At 47.7% G+C, this 20,380-nt stretch overlaps 5 protein-coding genes across 7 annotated transcripts in view; 2 read left to right on the top strand and 3 right to left on the bottom strand.

The window, feature by feature from the left end:
• The window catches only part of LOC6602686, a 62,274-nt gene extending 60,763 nt beyond the window's left edge, over window positions 1-1,511 (bottom strand). Inside the window, exon 1 of one of the 2 annotated variants that reach the window (XM_026990234.1) lies at window positions 715-1,511. In XM_026990234.1, the coding sequence (XP_026846035.1) occupies window positions 715-829 (115 nt within the window). In that variant the 5' untranslated portion in view covers window positions 830-1,511. The remainder of the gene's footprint in view (window positions 1-714) is intronic. The other variant, XM_026990235.1, reaches the window with a different exon arrangement.
• A 414-nt stretch (window positions 1,512-1,925) lies between these two features.
• On the top strand, window positions 1,926-7,529 carry LOC6602683 (RRP12-like protein). Its single transcript, XM_026990224.1, has 10 exons — window positions 1,926-2,067; window positions 2,132-2,676; window positions 2,772-3,712; window positions 3,807-4,688; window positions 4,787-4,921; window positions 5,001-5,433; window positions 5,499-5,767; window positions 6,363-6,562; window positions 6,619-7,174; window positions 7,275-7,529. The coding sequence occupies exons 1-10, from the start codon at window positions 1,926-1,928 to the stop codon at window positions 7,375-7,377; spliced, it is 4,206 nt and encodes a 1,401-aa protein (XP_026846025.1). The 3' UTR covers window positions 7,378-7,529.
• Window positions 7,530-7,555: 26 nt separating this feature from the next.
• LOC6602682 (transport and Golgi organization protein 2) lies at window positions 7,556-9,118 on the bottom strand. Of its 2 annotated transcripts, none has more exons than XM_002027656.2 (4): window positions 8,756-9,118; window positions 8,562-8,684; window positions 8,179-8,443; window positions 7,556-8,112 (listed from the first exon to the last, which is right to left on the bottom strand). In XM_002027656.2, the coding sequence occupies exons 1-4, from the start codon at window positions 8,895-8,897 to the stop codon at window positions 7,653-7,655; spliced, it is 990 nt and encodes a 329-aa protein (XP_002027692.1). In that variant the 5' UTR covers window positions 8,898-9,118; the 3' UTR covers window positions 7,556-7,652. The 2 variants fall into 2 exon arrangements, with proteins under 2 accessions (XP_002027692.1, XP_026846026.1); XM_026990225.1 differs by having other exon boundaries at window positions 8,179-8,308; window positions 8,756-9,116.
• A 622-nt stretch (window positions 9,119-9,740) lies between these two features.
• Window positions 9,741-14,834, top strand: LOC6602680 (transmembrane protein 68). The gene is made up of 4 exons (XM_002027655.2): window positions 9,741-10,378; window positions 10,480-10,618; window positions 13,333-13,999; window positions 14,071-14,834. The coding sequence occupies exons 1-4, from the start codon at window positions 10,333-10,335 to the stop codon at window positions 14,197-14,199; spliced, it is 981 nt and encodes a 326-aa protein (XP_002027691.1). The 5' UTR covers window positions 9,741-10,332; the 3' UTR covers window positions 14,200-14,834.
• Window positions 14,835-17,226: 2,392 nt separating this feature from the next.
• Window positions 17,227-20,202, bottom strand: LOC6602679 (mannosyl-oligosaccharide glucosidase). Its single transcript, XM_002027654.2, has 2 exons — window positions 18,503-20,202; window positions 17,227-18,432 (listed from the first exon to the last, which is right to left on the bottom strand). The coding sequence occupies exons 1-2, from the start codon at window positions 20,148-20,150 to the stop codon at window positions 17,549-17,551; spliced, it is 2,532 nt and encodes an 843-aa protein (XP_002027690.1). The 5' UTR covers window positions 20,151-20,202; the 3' UTR covers window positions 17,227-17,548.
• Between the last annotated feature and the right edge of the window lie 178 nt (window positions 20,203-20,380).

Below are 20,380 nucleotides of genomic sequence, written 5' to 3'. Positions count from 1 at the left end.
CTATTTAAATTAGTCAGCCCCCCAACAAATACATGACCACGTTCCATTCATTGCTCTATTTATTCTACATATGTATATATCAAAAACCAGGTATATTCAAAACCAGTCCTGACGTTGCGAGTCGCGGAACACGTGCCGCAACATTATACTAACCGGTATTCAGTTTCTGTATATATATGTATACAGGAATTCAATATACCCACCCCTGCGCTCTTGGAGCTGCTGGCTCGTTTAGCCAGTACTTACGGACAATAAAGTGTGCGTGTTTGTGTATAAATATCTGTTAGCATACATATCTACATACATGCATACATACATATGTTGATATGAATGTACATACATATGAGTATGTGGGCATGTGTGTTGCGTACACGTGCCTTTCGCCTCTCAATGTCGCAATGTTTGTGGGGGCAAAACATGAAATACTTTCGATTCATGGTTACATATCGAAAAGGGGCGGGTGGGCAGGTTGGGTGAACGTAAATTAAAATCAATCTAACGCACATTTTTATAGAAAGAAGATCAGATGGCTTCATGTATTATCAGACAACTTGTAAATTTTGGGTTGGAGTTATATTTTTGTTTGTCCACTACCATACAGCTACACACATACATATAAAAATAAACAAAAACAGAGACTACATATAAGAAACAAACAAATTGTATCTACTCAATTTTGTAAGACGAAAAGATAGGAGGATTGAAGGCACAAACCTGTTCCGCGAGCGGCATACGACGTGGTCGTTTGCATTGAGGATGAACTGGAACCCGCCACAGAGCCCGGTCCAGCATTGCCAGCTCCACTGGTTTTTGTGAATTTCAAAAGCATTTTTTGATTGTTGTTATTGAGAGAGCGTGCGGTAAGCGGATTGCAAGTTTGCGCCTTGTCACTACTCGCAGGCTAACGGTAACACACACTGTCCCCACCGCCAAGTGGAAGCCAAATCGAAATTAAGGTACTACGTAGAAGCGCCTGGTCTGCGTCAACGATGGCACAGGGTTTGTCTATTTGTTGCTATTTTTAGCAACAACAATTGTGTTTTGTCTCTCTCACTCTCGCGCTCTCTCTCTCTCGCTCTGGTGGTGCGCCTTGAGGTTTCTTCTTAGTCTCTGCCGCCTCCTCCGTCCACTCCTGCCTGCTAGTTCTCCGATTCCTTGAGCTGCTGCTGACGCAAAATTGGTCGTTGGCGCAGGCCCGCGTTTTGTTTTATCAATTTTACTATTCCAGGCTTGGTTGGCTTCTCTTCGCACACTTACACACTCACAACAATCACCGAGTTTCCCGTTTCTCTGCACGATTGTGTGCCTATACATATGCCTCTCCGTATGTTCATGTGTCAACGTTCATATGCATTGGTAGGGTTTCCTTTCGAACAGTGATTTTTTCTGTCTTTGGACGTATACACTGCACAATAAAACACAATATCACTCGTATTTGCCGCTTTTCTTCGAAATTGTTTAACAATGTCACATATACACATAAAAAAACAATCTATTTTGCGCACTATTTTCGGGCCCTGCTTCTTCTATTTCTTTTGCATTCAACTGGTTGCACAAGGCTGCCAGACTGTTGTATTCTGGCAGGGCTGGCAAGCGCACAGGAATATACATATATATTCCAAAAAATGTATCGATTGATACTCAATAATTAATATGTGGATAAGGCTTTTCTTAAATGGATAGGATATGAGATAAAACTGTATTTTGATATGCTGGCTGCTCCATGGCTTAACGACATATCGGTATCCGATACATGGCATAACTTGCATTCGTCAGTATATTTACGGTATATTTTTAAAATGAGACGGTATATTTTTGCTGTTCAGACTGGTATATTTTATCACTGCAGTCACACTGCATTGCACGTGTTTGGTTGGGTTCGTTAGTTCAATTTACGGGCTTTATTTTATAGATTTTTGATAACCATGGGTAAATTTCGATCGAAATTGAAACGCCATGGCAAGGGTAAGACATGGCGCAAAGGAGAGTCGGCCAAATCCAACCCGGAGCAGATGAAGCATCGCCTCAAAGCAAAGTCGCGTTTCTTTCAGCCAAATTTAAGTCTGGGTATGTGCAACCGGTTGTTATTGAAACACTGTCCTGCCTGTCCCTAACCTGAATTCCTCTACAGCCTCCGCTCCAGCACCAAACGGCCTCACATTGGAGGCAGTGCACAAGCACGAACAGCGTCAGGCGTACAACGCGGAGACAACAACAGTTAACGATGTGGCAGGCAGCTTAATGAGCTTCACTCTGGACGACGACGATGGCATGTCCGGCACGGGCACACAGCCCACAGGAACATTCAAGACCTTCAAGACATTCGCCTCCAACTACAGCAGCTGCAGCAACGTGAGCTTTAAGAAGCTCCTCACCGGCTTCCGGGCCTCATCCGCTCTGCACAAGGAAATGCTGGCCATACTGAGTGCCCTCACTGACGTTATACGCGAGAATGGCGGCAGTGAGTCTTCCACTGAGTACTTTCTGCTTCTTATGGAGCAAATCGAAGCCTCCACCGAGGAGCGGGACACCATTGCCGGCATCGCGCTGCTCTCCATGGGCATCAAGTCTGTCCCGGCTCCGGTACTGCGAAAACGTTTCAGCCAAACGGCCGCCACCGCTCAGAAGCTCCTTAAACGCTTCATGGAATCCACAAACCAATCGGTTATCCGTTATGCAAGTAGCTTCCCCTACTAGCACTTAAAGCGTCTCTGGCCTTGTAGATTATACATATAATCCTTTTCTCTTGGTTCTCTCTGTCTCTCTTACAGCTTATCGGATGCATGTCAGTGCTGTTGCGGGCCCAGGACTACGCCACTTGGACCTACAGCTCCACCACGCAGTACTTTGACGCTTTGCTCGCGTTCACAATTCACGCCAAGCCGAAAATACGCAAAGCTGCCCAGCACGCGGTTGTGGCAATCATACACGGCAGCTGCTTCATGCTTCCCCAACCTGCGCCACCCACAGGGGGTCAAGAAGGTGAAGAGAATACGGCAGTGGAAGAGGACCAGAAGCAGCAGCAGCCCAAAGTGAATCACCATCCAGCGAGCGGTCGTGTGACCAAGTTCTGTTTGGCCCAATTTAAGCCCGAGGTGCTGGTCAACGCCCAGACGACGGTACTCCACACACTAGCCCTGCTCAAGGACACCTTGTCGGGGTTCCGCACAGAGGAGATACGCGCGGTGTGCGAACACCTGCTGTCCATTATGACGGCAGCGAATTTTCTGGTCCGCACCAATTGCTTCCAGGCGCTGCATGCCCTGTTTCTCACGCGCAGCGCCAACCTGAATGCCACACTCTGTGCAAAGCTGTTGGCCGCCATCCATGAATATCGGCCGGATCGCTCGGATGTCCGTCAGACGCTTACATGGATCACGGTCCTTAAGGAGGGTCACCTGCATTTGGCCACGTTGCGGTTAGACCTGTGCATGCAAGCCCTGCCCCGCCTCTTCGAGGTGTGCACTACAGACCTGTGGCTCTCGGAGCGCACAGAGCTCGTCGTTGGCGTCTCCAACTGCATCAAGGAACTGCTGCAGGACTGCGTGTCGCATGCCTGCGCGGCGCCCGAAGACGCTCAGCGAAATCGCCAGAGCGTGGCCCGAATCATTTCGGCACTTCACAAGGTTCTGAGTGCTCCGTTTGGAGAAATCTCCAAATACGTCATCCTCATCTTCTCCATTGTTTTCGAGGCCTGTGGCAAGCACTTTGCGTGAGTTCATTCCTGAAAAGCATTCTCCTTGAGTTTTAATTGAGATTTATATCTTCTGTTCCTTTTCCTTTCTGTTTTCCGGTCTGCTTTCCAGCACTGAGCTAACGCCATCGCTGCTGACCATCGCCAAGCGGTACGACAGCCAAAGCAGCATGCGGCTGCAGATTGAGCACACCCTGATCAGTGCCATCAAGGCATTGGGACCCGAGCTGGTCCTCACAGCTGTTCCCCTCGCCGATGGGAGAGGGGGCATGCAGCTGGAGCGTTCCTGGCTACTGCCACTCCTGCGCGAGGGGGCAAACGGAGCGAGCTTGCAGTTCTTCAAGGAGCACATTGTGCCCCTAGCCACGGACTGCCAGGGCAAGTGGAAAGAGTTCGCCGTCGCCGAGAACACCTCATCGTCCCACATATACGAGCTGCTGTGTTGCCAGCTGTGGGGCCTCTTCCCGGGCTTCTGCCGCCAGCCGCGGGATCCCGAGTACCTACGCCATCTGGCCCCCACCCTCGGCTCCGTGCTGCAGAAGAATCCCGAGTTCCGAGCCCCCATCTTTGATGGTCTGCTGGAGCTGCTTGGCGACAGCCAGAGCGAGAGCTGTCACACGGCCATCGGGCTGTACGCGAAGAACTTTCTGCCGCGTCTGTTCAACATATACTCCCAGAAGCCGACCGGCTCCTATGAGGGTGATCAGCGCAAGCGGGCCCTGGAAGTGATTCGGCTGTACATTGCCCGGGCTTCGGCCGAGGTGCAGGCGGAGCTCTTCGAGAGCGCCCAGAGCCAGTTGGCTCTCAGTGCCGTGGCCAGCTTTGAGTATGACGCAATGTTCGACATTAACGCGGCCATTGTCCGGGTGCAGAAGTGCCGCGGCATCGAATCATACTTTGAGAAGTACATGGCTCCGGTGCTGCGCAACGACAAGTCGAAGCTGGTCTCCCGTGACGAGCAGAAGCTCAAGAAGCAGCAGCGCAAGACCTACGAGTAAGATGAATTCAAATTTGAATTGTAATTGCTGTAATTGTAAATTGTAAATTCTACTCTCCCCTCCTCCCCCCTTCCCCCACCACTGTTTCGTCTAGGCTTCTTCGCGAGCTGATGACCTCGGAGCAGGTGTCGTGCCAGAAGTTTACGCGCAAGAACTGCAATTCGCTGCAGCAGTTGCTCCTGGAGGCCTTCGCCACCAGCTGCAGTGTGTGCCAGGCATCGCGACTGTAGTAAGTGTAGTGGGACGCACCTCAACCGAGCCTCCTTCACTTGTATCGTATATTGCTTTTCTCTTTTTCTCACTTGTAGCTGCCTGAAATCGCTGCTGGAATGCCGTAGCAATCTCACGCACACGGACCAGCTCGTCATGAAGGCCATCCCAGAGGCAGTGCTCAACTACAAGGAGTTCTCCACGCGCAAAGAGCAGGTGGCCGAGCAGCTGATCAAATTCATTGCCCAACTGTACCAGGATGCAGGAAAAATCAATGATTTCATGGACATCCTTACAGCGGGCTTCGCCGGGGACGAGTCCCTAGTCACGAACACAATCCTCGCCTTCAGGGCAGTGCTGCAGCAGCAGGGCCAGCACCTGACGGTGGCCACCCTCGAGTTCATACTGCAGCAGGTGTCGGTGTTCCTGGTGCAAAAGTCCCGCAATCAGTCGGAGGCCGCTGTCGCCTTCCTCATAACATTCATCAAGGTTATGCCCATCCCGCTAGTGGCCAACCATCTGGAAACGATTGTATGTCCCTAATGTCCCACCCCGTGTTGGTTCCACCCTCCTTTAATGGCTCCCCTCCTCAACAGATGCGCTCCCTGTCGGCCATGACAAAAGATACGAAGCGGTATTGCCGCATTCAGATCGGCTACTTCCTCAAGAAGCTGTGCAAGCGCTTCAGCACCGACGAGCTGGCCAGCTATGTGCCCGGCGACGACGAAGTCACCCATCGTCGCCTCAAGAAGATCCGCAAGCAGATGCGCCGCGACACACGCAAGAAGCAGAGCGAGGAGGCGGCCGCTCAAGCGGACAGCTCCGACGAGGAGCTCGTCGGAGGACTGGAGCAGAAGAGCTATACGTAAGCATTAGGGGGAGAAAACTGCCAAATTATCGTTGTAGGGGAATCTCGTCCATCTGTCCATTCTGTCTGTCCACTATATTTTCCTCGAACATTTGTCTAACATATAACTTTCCTGCATACACATGACCAGTTCGGTGACATGTATCGTGTGTCGTGCGCCAAGCGGCAGCGTCCTTCGGTCGGTCTGCGTTTCCTCCTAGAATCGCGCAACCGACTTCGGCGGGTCCTTGCATATCAACGTCTAATAACACTTATACGCATGTATACTCCCAAGAGGAGTATGTCTATAACAGTCGATAACCTAGTCGATCCTAGTCGATGCCTCTCCTTTTCTATGCGGACTAGTCTCTCAACCTGTAAGCTATATATCGGTTTTAGCTCGGGGTAGTTCCTGTTTGTGACATAGTTCGATCGTTTGGCAATACCAATTTGCACTTTCAAGGAACTAAAACATGAAGCTTTTATAAGGAGAGCCGAGCGAAGAATAGAACCTTTTTTAAGAACCTTTGTGTTCTCAAATATATTTACTTAATCTGCTAGGACTTTCGGTGTTCATTTAAAATTGCTTAGAACTTGCTCTTCTGTTATCCAGCATTGATGACATTTTGGCTGATTCGGACTCGGATCTGCCTGAAGATATGGATGCAGAGGAAGAGGGAGCAGCCGCTGTCGTTGGCAAGCGACGCATCAAGTCCAAGCAGCAGCAGCAGCAGCAGCGCAGCACCTACATCCGCGAGGATCCCGACGAGATAGTCGATTTAGCCGATCTTAAGTCCATTGGCAACGTGCTAAGTAAGTTAACACCCATAGCGGTGGGACCAAATACTTATCGCTTCCCTCGTCTGCAGCCAGCGGATCCGCCCAAACAGATGGCCACAGCAAGAGCCTTAAGGCCAGGCCCCAGCTGGCCAATGGGGGCTTCAAGACTGCCGACGACGGACGTCTTATTATCAGTGACAAGGCTCTACGCGGCCAAGGAGGAAAGGATTGCGATGAAGACTCGGATTCGGACTCCTCCATGGACAGCGATCACGAGCAATTAGGTGGCAAGGCCAAGCGCGGCATGGAGGAGGACTCTAGCGACGAGGAGCAGCTACAGCAGGAACAACTGTTCAGTGGCAAGCGCAAACGCAAGGCCAGCGATGCCCTAAGCACGCGTTCCGCCAAGACCAGCACCAGCACTCGATACACGGCCGGCGGCAAAGGTATTCATCGTCCATTGGGCACCGGCAACGGTGCTCCTCCCCCGGGGGCGGATGCCATGTCCATGCGCTCGGGCAAAGCTGCCGGCAAGCCAGCCGGCAGCGAGTACAGCAGCAAAAAGGCCAAGGGCGACATGAAGAAGCGAGGCCAGCTGGATCCGTATGCCTATATACCTCTGACCAGGAATACTCTGAACAAGCGGTAGGTTCCCTTCACATCCATCCCTATCTCTCTCTGACACTCCCTCTACCTTCTATCTTCTCTATATTGATCTATCTACCTATCTCTCTCTTTGGAACAGGAAACGTTCAATGAACTCGCGCAATTTTAAGAATGTTTTGCGTGGAGCTGGTGCCGAGGTCGGCGGTGCCAGTGGCGGCCGAGTAGGCAAGAGGTACAAGTAGAGCAAAACACGGCAGTAACTGGATCGTAAAGATACTATATAGATAGTGCCAGTATAGGGCAGCACGGGCTGATAATAAGGCTAATATGATGAAAAAGATTTCGCTTGTTAATTTGCTTAAATATCTAAATATATACACTCGTATGATCTTTATATAAGTGCGGGACTGTCGATGTATATTCCAGAGACAAAATGGATATTATTATTATTATTATTATTCATAACACACCAACAAATGCAACAAAAATGCACACACATACATTTCCACTACTAGATTTAGATCGCCCCCAAGTGCTTGTGGACCACCGTCCGTAGATTACATGGCTCTAGCGAATTGATCTCGGGATCAAAATTTTCCTCAAAGAAATGCATCTTGTTGTTGGTGTCCACCAGGATAATGGAATGCGTACGACTGCCATAGCCGCGGTCGCCAATGTGGACATTGAGCGCACTCAATTCCTCGCCCCAGTTGGGGGCGCGACGCTTCAGCTCCGCATCGGGCCAGAATTTCTTCTTGTTCTTGAGCAGCATCAGCAGCTGCGCGCTCAGTGCTTCGACTGTGCCAGTGCCATGCTCCTCTACAATATCTGAGAACTGCTGCTGGCCGAAGCGCACCTTCTCGAAGGGAGTCCCGGGCAGACTGTTGCCGAAGCCGTAGCATTTTCCCTCCTCAAAGTCGTTCAGGGTGGGCGGCACATTACTCAGCAGTCTGATCTGGGCTGGCAGGGATTTTGGCCTAAACGGTGGGATGGGAGGGACTGGTATACGTATACAATCATACGAACAGATATTCGACACTCACCCAATCTCAATGGAGACAAAGTTGAAGGCGCTGTACTTGGTGCAGTCCTGAAGCAGGCTCTGGTTGAAGTTCAGTATGCTGTTTGGCTCATCGAACTGGGACACAAAGTCTGCCACAATCATGCCGCGCCCTAGTAAGAAATGTTCGTTATCGTTATTTTCTGGCCTCTTGCTGTTGCTCATGTTGCTGCTGCTGTGGCTGTGGCTGTGACTGTGGCTGTTATTGTGGTTGTTTTGGTTATTTGGTTGCAAAATGTTCTTGTGCGCTTCAAACGGGAAACAGAAAAAGGTTTGAAGCAAAAGTTCAGTGAAAGTTCGGCGAAAGCAAAATGAATCAATGATGTGTGCGTGTGGTGTGGTGTGGTGTGGGGTGTGTTTGATTACCGACTGCATCGCGGGGCTTGGGCTCGCCTGTGAGATTGAGCAGGGCCCCAACTTTGAAGACTCCACTCGCGCTGCCAATGGCCAGCCAGGTGCCGCCCTCGCGGCCCGGTTCGAGATCAATGCCTGCAAGGAGCGTTGGAGGTTCAGATTCAAGAGGCGCATACAAGAGGCAAGTGCATCACCGCACCACTTACCGCCAACGACATGATCCGCGTCGGGCCATTCGCTCGCCTTCACGGTTTTACGGGCAAAGAACTCATCGCGATTAGAAGCCAAGATGAGCCTGTAGCCACCGGGCTGGGGATCTGAATTGGCGTAAAAAAAGATCACGCACATGATGCTGATGGTGGAGTTGGGATGGATGATGAACCTCTCGACCGTCCGTTGTCCTCAAGTGGCAGTGACGAACTGTGGAGTGTACTCAGAGTTTTAATCGCGACGAGTTTTCAATTTCAGGTCAGTCTCTTTGTTGCTTTGTTTGGTGTTTGCTAGGGCGTCTAAAGCTGAATTTTATCAACAAATTATCGCTGATACAGTCTTCTTATCCGTTGTTTGTGCTCGACAACAACGTAAATAAATTGTTAGCGCTTATATATACAAATGATTATTTCAAGTATTTTAGGGCGTACTGAGGTAGTTTCAGTGCAATAAAAGTCCAAAAATTAGTATATGTTTTATTTCTCAAAATATCAGTCTTGAAAATATTATAATTCTACATTTTTAGTTTTATATCCTTTTTGTCTCGTTTTTTTTTTTGTTTTGTTTTTTGGGCTGCCATATGTGACGAGCCCCAAGTGTCACATCACGGGGTCGGCATCGATAAATCACTACACTTGAAGACCAATCTAGTCTGCAAGACAAAGATAGCATGAGACACAGGGTAGATAAATTTGTTTTATGGTTGTATCCCTCCACACCTCAAGACCAATCTAGTCTTGAGGACACGCGCAACGATATGTTTGTGTCAGTGTAACACGGGTTGTTTATTTCTCCACCACTCACAGCTGATTCAGATTATCCAAGATAATTCATTTTTTCACAATATTTATCGTGTAGACTTCCATCGCAAAGCTAAAAAGCTGGCAGCGCTGACAGCTGCAGAACAGCTGGGCAACGTTGCCAGGTTCCAGGGATGAATGCAAAGCAAAAAACAAAATGAGAGAACAACAATATATAAAGCACAACGCTACTTAGTAGTAATAACTGAAACACACAACGGCGACTACTTCAACACAATGTGGCTGGCCGCGAACGACATCTGTTGTCATTAAACTGAGGCGGAAACGGTAATGATTACGTTTGGCCAACTCCGTTAGCAGCAAAGAAACGAAACCTAGCAATGAGACAATTTCGAGTCGAGTGTATAAAATGTACATAAAGCGGCTCAAATGTTAATGCAAATGAGAGTGGGCCGCCAAATGGGAATCCATCCAGCAACAAACCACCGAAATAACCGTCAAGCAGAAACCGAAGAGGGGACAACGAAACGAGAATTTTGATTCAGATTTAAATGAGCAGAAATCAAAAACAGAACTCGAGGAGCGCAAAAGAGAAAGAAAGTAAAGCTTCAAGTGAAAATTAGGCCAAAACTTTATTCGAATACATATATGTATTTTGCTTTCCCACCTGCCAATCGGCCATTGGCCATTCCCGATAATAACAAACGAAACCTCGCCAGAAGAGGCCATCCCATCTACTATAACATTCACCGAACATAGGAACTTCGTTCAATTTAATCAGAGTCAAGAAGAGTACTAAACAAAAAGCAAAGATGGAAGTTCTGGAGAATATAGTCAAGAGTCTTCAAAGTCTGTTGTGTGAGTACAAGCTAGTTATCTATTATCTACCGCCCGGCCGAGCTGCTACCGATCCCAGAGCCCACATCTAATCAAAGCTTCTCTTCCGATGTACCGTTTAGCATCCTACATCGACCTGGATTACTCGATGTGGCTGTATCGCTTCCTGACGCCGCTGATAGTCACATTCCTGCTGCCCCTGGTCTTTGTGGCCCTTATATACATATCATTCTTGGTGCTCTTCATCTACAAGCTGCACAGGTACGCAACTCTTACACCGCTCAGCGCTTAAAATAATACATTAAAAGAACAACAGGTACAGCAACAACAACAGCAACTATTGCACTCGCCGCCACTCTTGTCCAGGTGTAAATGAACTCTCATGCTGACCGCGCACTTTTCGGCAGCCATTTGTCCATCTTCTACTCCGTCCGTCCGGTTGGCGGTTGGTTGGTCACTCTGGCCTGGCCCTGTGCATAATGCGTCTTGTCTCTTTTTTCCAATGTAATTAAAACGGCACAGCTAGCGTGTGAGAGAGAGGCAGCAGAGCACATACGTATGTACATATGTACAACACACATGAGCCGAGCGTAAGCTCTCTTGGATTCACATCACCCATAATTAACATACCGTTTGCCCTTTGGGTTTACAGGTCCGCTCCTGCTCATAGAGACGTCGACGTCGACGTCGTCAGCGACAGCAATAGCGACTGTTTATCAAGTGATCAACGTCGGCTTCAGCGACTTTTACTTCTTGTGTGTGTGGGTGTGTGTGTGTGTGCGACTACGTATGTATGTATGTATTTTCTGGCGTGCTTTTATTTATTTTCAAACTCTCTAATGTCTTCTATTCACTGCAGAACCAGTTCTGTTCTCTATGCTAATTACCTAAAAAGCTCTCTTTACCCTGTACTAGACTAATAGCTTCACCCTTATCTGCATATACACGTATGTATGTATGTATGTATTAGTGTTTGACATTATCGAACGACTCCCATTGATCGATCCAATCCACTGGATTCCCCGCCAGATAATGGCACAAAAATACAAACACATGCACAAGCAAGTACGTTTATGGCCTTGTCATAGCCCGATACTGGAACAGTTCGATAAGTACTCATCAATAAAAAAACACGCAAGAAAAAAACTAGGAAGCAAGCCCGAATCTTGTGATGCCCTGCAATTCTCTCGTGATATGGTCATCTGATTTTGATACGATTTCCTTATATACGAAAAAATACAGCTTATTTTCGCCCTAGCCTTCCTATGCTACTATCACCATGCATAAAATCCCATCCGATCGTGGAATTTCTTTAAATTCAAAACAATTGTTCTAGCAATGAATGGTTTTTCTTTTCGCGGAAAAAATATGGTAATTAATTATTATTACCCTCTGTAAAGGTATAGTGTTCGGAAATTTCTGCTAGAGCTGTATAAAAAATAAACATAAATGCTAACCGACCGACCATCGTTCCTATGACCAAATCTTTGTGAGTTGTTTAAGCACATATGTGCACATATATATCTATATAATGGGGTGAAGAGGCTTTTATGTGCGTAACAAACATTGGATCAATTCCATAATACCCTCGCCCTCTTCAAGGGTATAGAAAAACACTAAACCAAAACGTGTCATCAAACAAAACTAAAGCATATTCTCCTGTAGTCGACTCGACGATGATGTTGCTTCATTTCTGCTGCTTCTTCTCGTGGCTGTTGTGTTCCGATAACAGCCTGCACTGAGGCACCGAGGCACCGAAGCGAAGTCGCAGCGCCATACGCATCACTAATGACTATCAGTTCATGGGTATTGGCGACGACGCCATTGCTTGCCCCGCACGATCACCAGTACTAATACTGGTCATGAAGCGCAGCGCGATTACGGTCACAGGAATTAAATATCCATAAAAGTCATGGGGGAAGACGAGGAGGCCGAAGAAAAGATATACATATATTCTTGATCAGCTGCTTTTTACCAGATCCCATATCGCTCCCATAGTTATCTACACAAATAAGTACGCACAGGCATGTGTACTTTTGTTCGGTGGTATTGTTCGATATAACAGGCATGGTCCCAGTTTGTAGGGCCTACCTCCACTAGAGATACATATCATATGTAGGGAATAAGTACATACATACATATCTACATATGTATGTCCCATGCCTACTCGTAAAAACTAAAATGATAACTAGCATTGTACTCTGTAAAACTTAATATTGAATTCCGTTTTGGTAACGATGGAGAGTGACGATCAAGAACTATTCGTTGGGTGTAGTCCTGGTATCCTTGCACTTCCGGTTAAGTTCTTATGCGACGATTACGTTAGAATCATTTATCCCTTTTATATAACAAATTGTTCTTTTAGTGGCTGCTGTTTAAATGAGGCCAGATGTACCGATGAAGATCGGCGAAGTTACGTCAGGGATGACACCAAACTCGAGATCTAGGCGGCCACTTTTCCCTTGAGATCTGCCCTAAAGTCGCTGATCAAATTGTTGTCATTCGATTTGGGCAGAAAATTGTTTTTGCTTCTGTCGGTAGTTGTTTTGGTCCCCAAGCTGTTGGCCATAAGATTCTTTTTGAGAGCATTCTTATCAGCGGCCGAGCGATGTCCCTGCTCCCTGCTCCCTGCTGCCCCCCACAAAACGCAGTTCTGCATTCCTATAAACGGGGCCCCCCTACATATGTACATACATGTATATATAAATTTATGTCTGTATGCAAATTGATTTATAAGTTTTTGAGGACAGGTCTGTCTGTTTTATGCTGATAACACCTGGTCACAGCGAAAGAAAAAATTAAATTTAAATATAATTATCAGTTTTTGGCAATTAATTTGAGATCGGAGCAAGCCGCCGACCCGACCCACCTCACCCCTAGTGGAGTCACCTACAGAACCACCTAGTCCTCTAATCCTCTACTCAATGACAACTTCAACTTACAACTCCCGTCTCCCCTTGTATCTCGCCCTTTAGGCAGGTGATCATGCGAGCTGTGCAGACCGATCGCAACTTCTGGCGCGTGGGCCGCAAGATAGTGGCCGCCATATGGGATGCCCATGCGAGAATCTACCACGGGTACGAGGTGATCGGTCTGGAGAACGTACCCCAGGAGGGTCCGGCGCTGATTGTCTATTACCATGGAGCGATACCCATCGACATGTACTACCTGAACTCTCGGATGCTTCTGCAGCGAGAGCGCCTGATCTACACGATCGGGGATAGGTTCCTGTTCAAGCTTCCCGGATGGGGCACCATATCGGAGGCCTTCCACGTCAGTCCCGGCACCGTCCAATCTTGTGTGAGCATTCTGCGGGATGGCAATCTGCTGGCCATCTCGCCGGGCGGCGTCTACGAGGCCCAGTTCGGAGACCATTACTACGAGCTGCTGTGGCGCAATCGTGTGGGCTTCGCAAAGGTTGCCCTGGAGGCCAAGGCCCCCATAATACCCTGCTTTACGCAAAATCTACGGGAGGGGTTCCGGCAGGTAGGCATCTTTCGGAACTTCTTTATGCGGCTGTACAACAAGGTTCGCATTCCGGTCTATCCCATCTACGGCGGCTTTCCGGTGAAGTTTCGCACGTATTTGGGCAAACCGATAGAGTACGATGAGACCCTCACTCCGCAGGACCTACAGAACAAGGTGAGTGGACTTCGCTAGACTTTTGCTTGGCACTCCATTTTTCCATTTCCACTGATTATTTCATCTGGCAGGTTGCCACAGCCATTGAGGATTTGATCAATCAACATCAGCGATTGCCGGGCAGCATTCTGCTGGCACTTTTGGACCGGCTCCCGGCCTTCAGACGGGCATCTTCAGGCATCAAAAAGAAGGTGGAGTAGGCGGAAATCAGAGAGATTGACTGGCTCCGAGAGTTTCTTCTCCTGCTGCCCCACATCTTTGCCGGCAACGATGATAACTTTTGAAGAGAGATTAACAGAGATTGACTTTGGTTCTGGCCATAGAAGACTTTCTTCCATGTACTTCATGATCATAGGACTAGCATATGTATAAATAGTTTATACACTTACGCTGCGCAGATCGAGTACCTTGGATACTGCTTGGTCCCCCCGTTGCATTATGATGCAATGCCTTTTGTTTTCTCTTCGCGGTTTCTGTTAGACATGTAAATAGGTTCCTACGTTCAGTGCAATCCCCAATAAGAGCCGTCAAAACTCAGTCACGTTAACGTTCACTTAAGTGCAAACACGTAGATCTTATTAATTGTAATTAACACTAGCGATAAGCCCAATCCAATCTCGCGAGCAGAAATGTTCTTAAGTCAATGTTCAACTAGAGTCCAATTCTGAACAAAGAAGAATTATTCGAATTATTTTTCGTTGCTCTTTTTTATACACACCAAAAGACAACAAAAGCAACAAAAAAACCTTAAACATTTTGATATACTTTTTTCCTAATATAATTCAGGCTGCATTAAACAATTATCTAATTAGTCTTGTGTTAAGTGTGTATTTCTAATGGCTGCGTGTACATATGTACGTATATGTCATACGAGTACGTAAATACATATGTATGTATATTTTTGCAACCTTATTTTTTTGGCTCAGCCGAGGAGGAGTAGCGAGCGCAGCAGTCGAGTTGCTGTCGAGTGAATGAATTGAATCTGTGTATGCGTCTGTGTAATATATGTATGTATGTGTAGTTAAGAAGAAGATTGTACGATAATCATAGTAGTAGTAGTAAATAGTATGCATAAGTATATTAATGTGACATGTTTCCCTGATCCCTCTCCTCTCCCCACAGACGAAAAAAGCTAATACCGATTTCCAACTGGCAAAAATAATCACATGTGGAAATAAAATGTGCAGAAATTATGAATCGAAGCATTTTAATGGGACGTGGTCCGTGGTTAATCTACATGCTTTAAACTAAAAGACAAAGGCAAAGGCTTACTTTTTAAAACCCAAGAGGAGAACAGAGGAGCTTTTTTGTAAGTGTCGCAGCTATTATGACCACCGATTTGCATCCGTGGTTTTACTCCGTAAAACATACATATGTACATAGTATGTACAGAAACAAGTGCATGCATACGTATATGGGTCCGATAATAAAACGAACCAATGCGAACGTTGCAAATTTATATATGAGCTATATATTTTTTTGAGCTTTTTTTTACTCTGTCTTTTGTTCTCTATTATCACAACACCGGTCGTTTTAACTCGCTCCTCTTCGTGAATAGCGCACACTGCACGATGAAGAGTGTGTGAGAGAGAGAGAGAGAGGGAATGAGTAAGCGCGTGGAGGGCGTAGCGAGGCCACTGCACTTTCATTTGTTGCTTCTGGCTATATTCGATATATTAATGATTCGATCCGAACCAGATTCCACAATCTGCTAGATATGGTCCTTCTCTGGGGTTCTGCATTTTCTTTTGTCTTCAATGTTGTGGATGCCACAGTTTTTGCTTCCTTGTGGGGCAGAAGGGGGCGTCGCAAAATTTGGAAACAAACTCCATTCAGTGCGATATCACAGGAAACACAGGCACACAACATTTGGTTGCTCTAGCAATCGAATCTGCTATTGATGCTGATCAAGTATGTACTTATGAGGTCGGTAACGCTTACTTCTGAATCCATTTCCCCCAGCGTTAATCATACGCTTGTTATGACACGTTCCTTAATCATGTCTCTCAGAATACCCACAAATAGAAGGGGCTCGTAAAAGTATAAGTTAATTTATATGGGCGCCATGTAAAGCGCCATCCGATGGAAGCCTCTTTTGGTTATGGATTGGACACAAGCTTTATTTCTCACTTGCTCACTTGCTGATATTTGTTTTCTAACGTGTTGTCAAATACTGTAAATGTTACTTCAGGTGTGCCACAGGGAAGTCATCTGGGCCCGCTTCTGTTCATTTTATTTGTGAATGACCTTCCTTAAGTTATAACATACTCTACTACACTAATGTATGCTGATGATGTCAAAATCTGTCTTTCTTACTCTGATTGGTATTTGCACACACGCCTTCAACTTGATCTAAGTGAACTACTATTGTGGTGTTCAACTAATCTTCTTTTTCTGAACCTTTCCAAATGCAAACTTATGACATTTTACCGTCGCGCTCCTCATTTTGTCCCATATGTTCTAGGAAATCATGTCCTTGAGCGAATTTCGACTTCAAATGACCTTGGAGTCCTTTTTGATCATAAGATGTGTTTTAACACCCATATAGCTGCAACTGTAAATAAAGCTAAGGGTGTTTTAGCGTTCATCAGGCGTTGGTCCAAGGAGTTTGACGACCCGTACGTTACGAAACAACTGTACATCTCGTTAGTACGTCCTATATTGGAGTATTGTTCTTGTGTGTGGAGCCCGCAGTATAAAGAACAGCAGGCTGTTATTGAATCCGTGCAAAAGCAATTTTTAATTTTTGCCCTTCGGAACTTTAACTGGGACTCAGGTAGAATCTTGCCACCCTACCGGTCTAGGCTAAATCTTATTGACCTGCCGTCGTTGCACCATCGCAGAATATGCAATGGCGTAATGTTCGTGCACAAGCTCCTTCTTGGGACTGTTGACTCCCAAACTCTCTTGGGTCAGATTGACTTGGCCGTTCCATCTAGACCTACCCGTACTTTTAGGCCTATCCGTCTACCCATATGTAGGTCTAATTATGCTGATCATGAACCTTTTAGGGTTTTATGCCATAATTATAACTCCCTCTGTCAAACCCTATCCCCTGAACTGTCTCTTAAACTAATTGCATGCAATATTTATAATCATTTAAATTTAGCTAACTTTTAACTTATCTTTTTCCGCCTTTAGTAACTTAGTACCATTATTAACAGATTATTGTTAATTTAATAATAAATAAAATAAACAGCAACAGCAAAATAAAAACATCCAAAGGAATCTTTTATAATAGTTTATAATTTTAAAATTCATCTATTTAACGCTAAAAATTGCCCCTTTTTCTCTTCTTTGTCCCATCCTTTCTTTGTCCGAATTTCTTACTCACATTCTCCAGCACGTGGACATTTCCTCAATAGGGGGAAACGTTTTGTACAGCAACCAGGACTGACGGACAGGAAGACACACTAAAGATTACACACTCTATGTTACTACATAAAAACATATACTATATGTAGATCATTGGGGACTCCCATTGTAGGACTCCATTGGTTGAGGAACTCACAGCAGATAGGGGAAAACGATAAAGAAAGTAGAAACAAGTTAGAACTGCTCGGCCATGAGGAGGACCACGGTAGCCGTCCAGCCGGTGAACGGATTACAGCCCTTTCCCTCGCCAGTGGAGTCATCGTACTGTTCCCAAAGGTAGCCGCTCTTCTGGTATTGCCTGAATATATTTCTTACTAGATTCTCGCGCAGTTCCGCGTAAATCTCACGGGCCAGAGCGGCATTGGGGCCCTCTATCTTGCCATAATGCTGCAGGGCCCTCACAGCCAGAAAGTTAATGTTGATCCAGATGGGGCCACGCCAGTACGGCGGATCGTGCTCAGTGTTCCGCTTCATATACAGCGGGGAGCGCTTCGATAGCGACCGAAGGCCAAACTTTGTCCAAAGCTGCTGTGGATCCCTCAGGTCCTGCAGCATTTTGGTCAGATACGGCGAGTCGTGATTAAGCTGCTCGAGCAGGAGCGGGAATAGATTTACATAGCCAAATGTGGTGTCCACAAACTGGTAGGTTGGCTGTTCCATCGACACGCGCACCATCTCTGGCTGTTGCGACGGGTGGCTGCCCCGCTGCGGCGCCATCGCTGGTGGACGCTTCAGCATGACCTGGTCGGTGTGGAGGCCCCAGTCGGCGTACTGTTCACTGTAGGGGGCTAGGTGCAGACGGTTCAGCTGCTCGTTGTCCGTCAAATAGGAGGCCGTCTCATAGTACTTGACGTCGTCCTTGCCAAGCAGCGTCGACAGCTCGGCCATCACGCTGGCGGCCAGCGCCACCCAGCAGCGCAGATCCAAGTGCCGCTCCCGGTCGGTGGGATGCGAGGCGCGTGGATAATCGTCCAGGCCGGAGGATAGGCTCTTAGGATTGAGCTCTCGCTGGGTGGTAGTATTTCGACCACGCCACAGATATGATCCCATTAAGTCGCCTGCGAAAATGAAGTGCAGAGCACGAATTAGAAAAGGAGAGAGATAGAAAGATGCAGAAGGAAACCGAACCTTTTTGTGTGGTGTTGTACCAGTTGAACCACGCCTGGATACGGGGATACAGCCGCTCGAGGGTGGCCAGGCGACCCTCTTGAGAGAGCTCCTTCCTGTGGCTGGTGAGCAGCTTCTGTAGCGTCAGAAAGAACGTTGGCGGATTGGCATTGCTGTTCCTTTGTGTGACAAACTCTTCGGGGACCTTGGACATGGCCTCAGCTCCGAGGATTTGCTCACGTGGAATCCAGCCCTCGACATTGAGCAGATCAAACCAATGACAGATGATGTCCAGCTCTATATCGATGTCCCATGAACTTATTAGCAGCCCGTGGAAGCCCTCGTCCCATAGGAAGCCACGGGGAAAAAAGCTGCGAGAGGGCACGGCCGTGTATAAGGGAGCCTTCCAATAGGGCACTGGGTTTTTGGTGTGGACCGACTGCACACGACTAGAGCCGTAGAAGTAGCCAATGCCACCTAGCATATTGCTCAGGGCGTTGCGTGCGAAGCGCACCTCTTCGAGCGAGTAGCCGCGGCTCTTCAGCTGGAACTTCTCTTCGAATCGCTGGTCGAACTCGCTGATCTTTGCCTGCAGCGACTCTGTGTACGACCGCCCCGTGGGCGGCTTTGGTATGGACTCGCTCAGAGTAAATCCCGATGTGGACTGATAGGTAATGTCGAGGGTGAAGTCTACCTCGGCCGTGATCTGTATGGCTATGAAGTTTGGCTCCGGATTGGACGAGGGCAGACCGTTCTGGAAGACAATCTCGCCGGGCAGGCCAATGAAGCGGTTGCCGCGCTTGTCCGCGAATGCTCGGAAATGCGAAAAGAGCGTGTCTTTCAGCTTACTCAGCGACGGCGCCACCGTGCTCAGGTAGGACTTGTGCAGAATTTTTCCTTTCATTGTATGAAAGCGGACCTGGAACTCGCCCAGTCCCTGCGTCTCGCCATAGACGCCTGGCTCGGGGCTCTTCTCGTCCGACACGTACTTGATATGGCCATTGGTGCGCTCATCCAGCGCCACGTACCAAATGAGCGAGATGCTCTTGTCCCAGGCCCGAGTTGTGTTCCTCACCGAGATACGAGCGGTCCAGTCGCCACCATATTGCTTCCCAGCCGGATACTTGACAAAGGAGGTCTTCAGCTCGTAGGGTAGGTCCTGGATCTCCTGCACGCCGAAGCTGCGGCCGTCGTGATGCGTCCACCCGTAGCCGTCGAGATTGTCGCCCTGCTCACACCAGTGCCGAATTCCCTGGCCACCATGGCCCAGACTACTGGGCGTGTACCACATCAATCCCATTACCAGGGAGTGCGGATCGCGTGTTTTCATACCGAAGTAGGTGAGCGGCCGGTACGATCCCCAGTATAGATCTGGATTGTCCAGCCCCGTGTTAACAACCATTTTCTGGTTATCGAACGGAGTGTTCACCCTCGTCTCCAAGTAGCCCACGTAGCCAAAGTACGAAGCGATTCCCAGGCAAATGCAACCGATTAACGTCTTCCACTTGTCCATCATCACCTTCGAGGACAAATTGAACCTGGTGCAACGCTTCTGTTTGGAGTTGGCGGCTGCGGCAGCTGCTGCTACTGCCGCCGCTGCCGCTGCTGCAGATGCCGGTTGGCCCGAGTTGCCTGAACTGGACCTGGCAGCGCCAGCATTCCGGGCCATTTTATTTGCTGATTTCGATCGTAATTGGGAGTTATGAAATTTTACTTAGTTCCTGCACAGTTAAAATTATTTAGACAGCGCATTGTATTTTTGCGTTGTGCGCAGGGTTGCCAATTACAAGAAAACATAACAGCAACGATGGATAACAGGTAAATCTTTAAGATTTATCGATAGATGGACAAGGGCTGATCACGAATTAGTATTCGACACAGAGCACATGTTAGGGTAAC

Source organism: Drosophila persimilis, unplaced genomic scaffold, assembly GCF_003286085.1.
Source record: "Drosophila persimilis strain 14011-0111.01,24,50 unplaced genomic scaffold, DperRS2 tig00000520-arrow-pilon, whole genome shotgun sequence".
In the NCBI taxonomy this organism is placed as follows: domain Eukaryota; kingdom Metazoa; phylum Arthropoda; class Insecta; order Diptera; family Drosophilidae; genus Drosophila; species Drosophila persimilis.
This window is presented reverse-complemented; position numbering and strand designations above follow the sequence as displayed.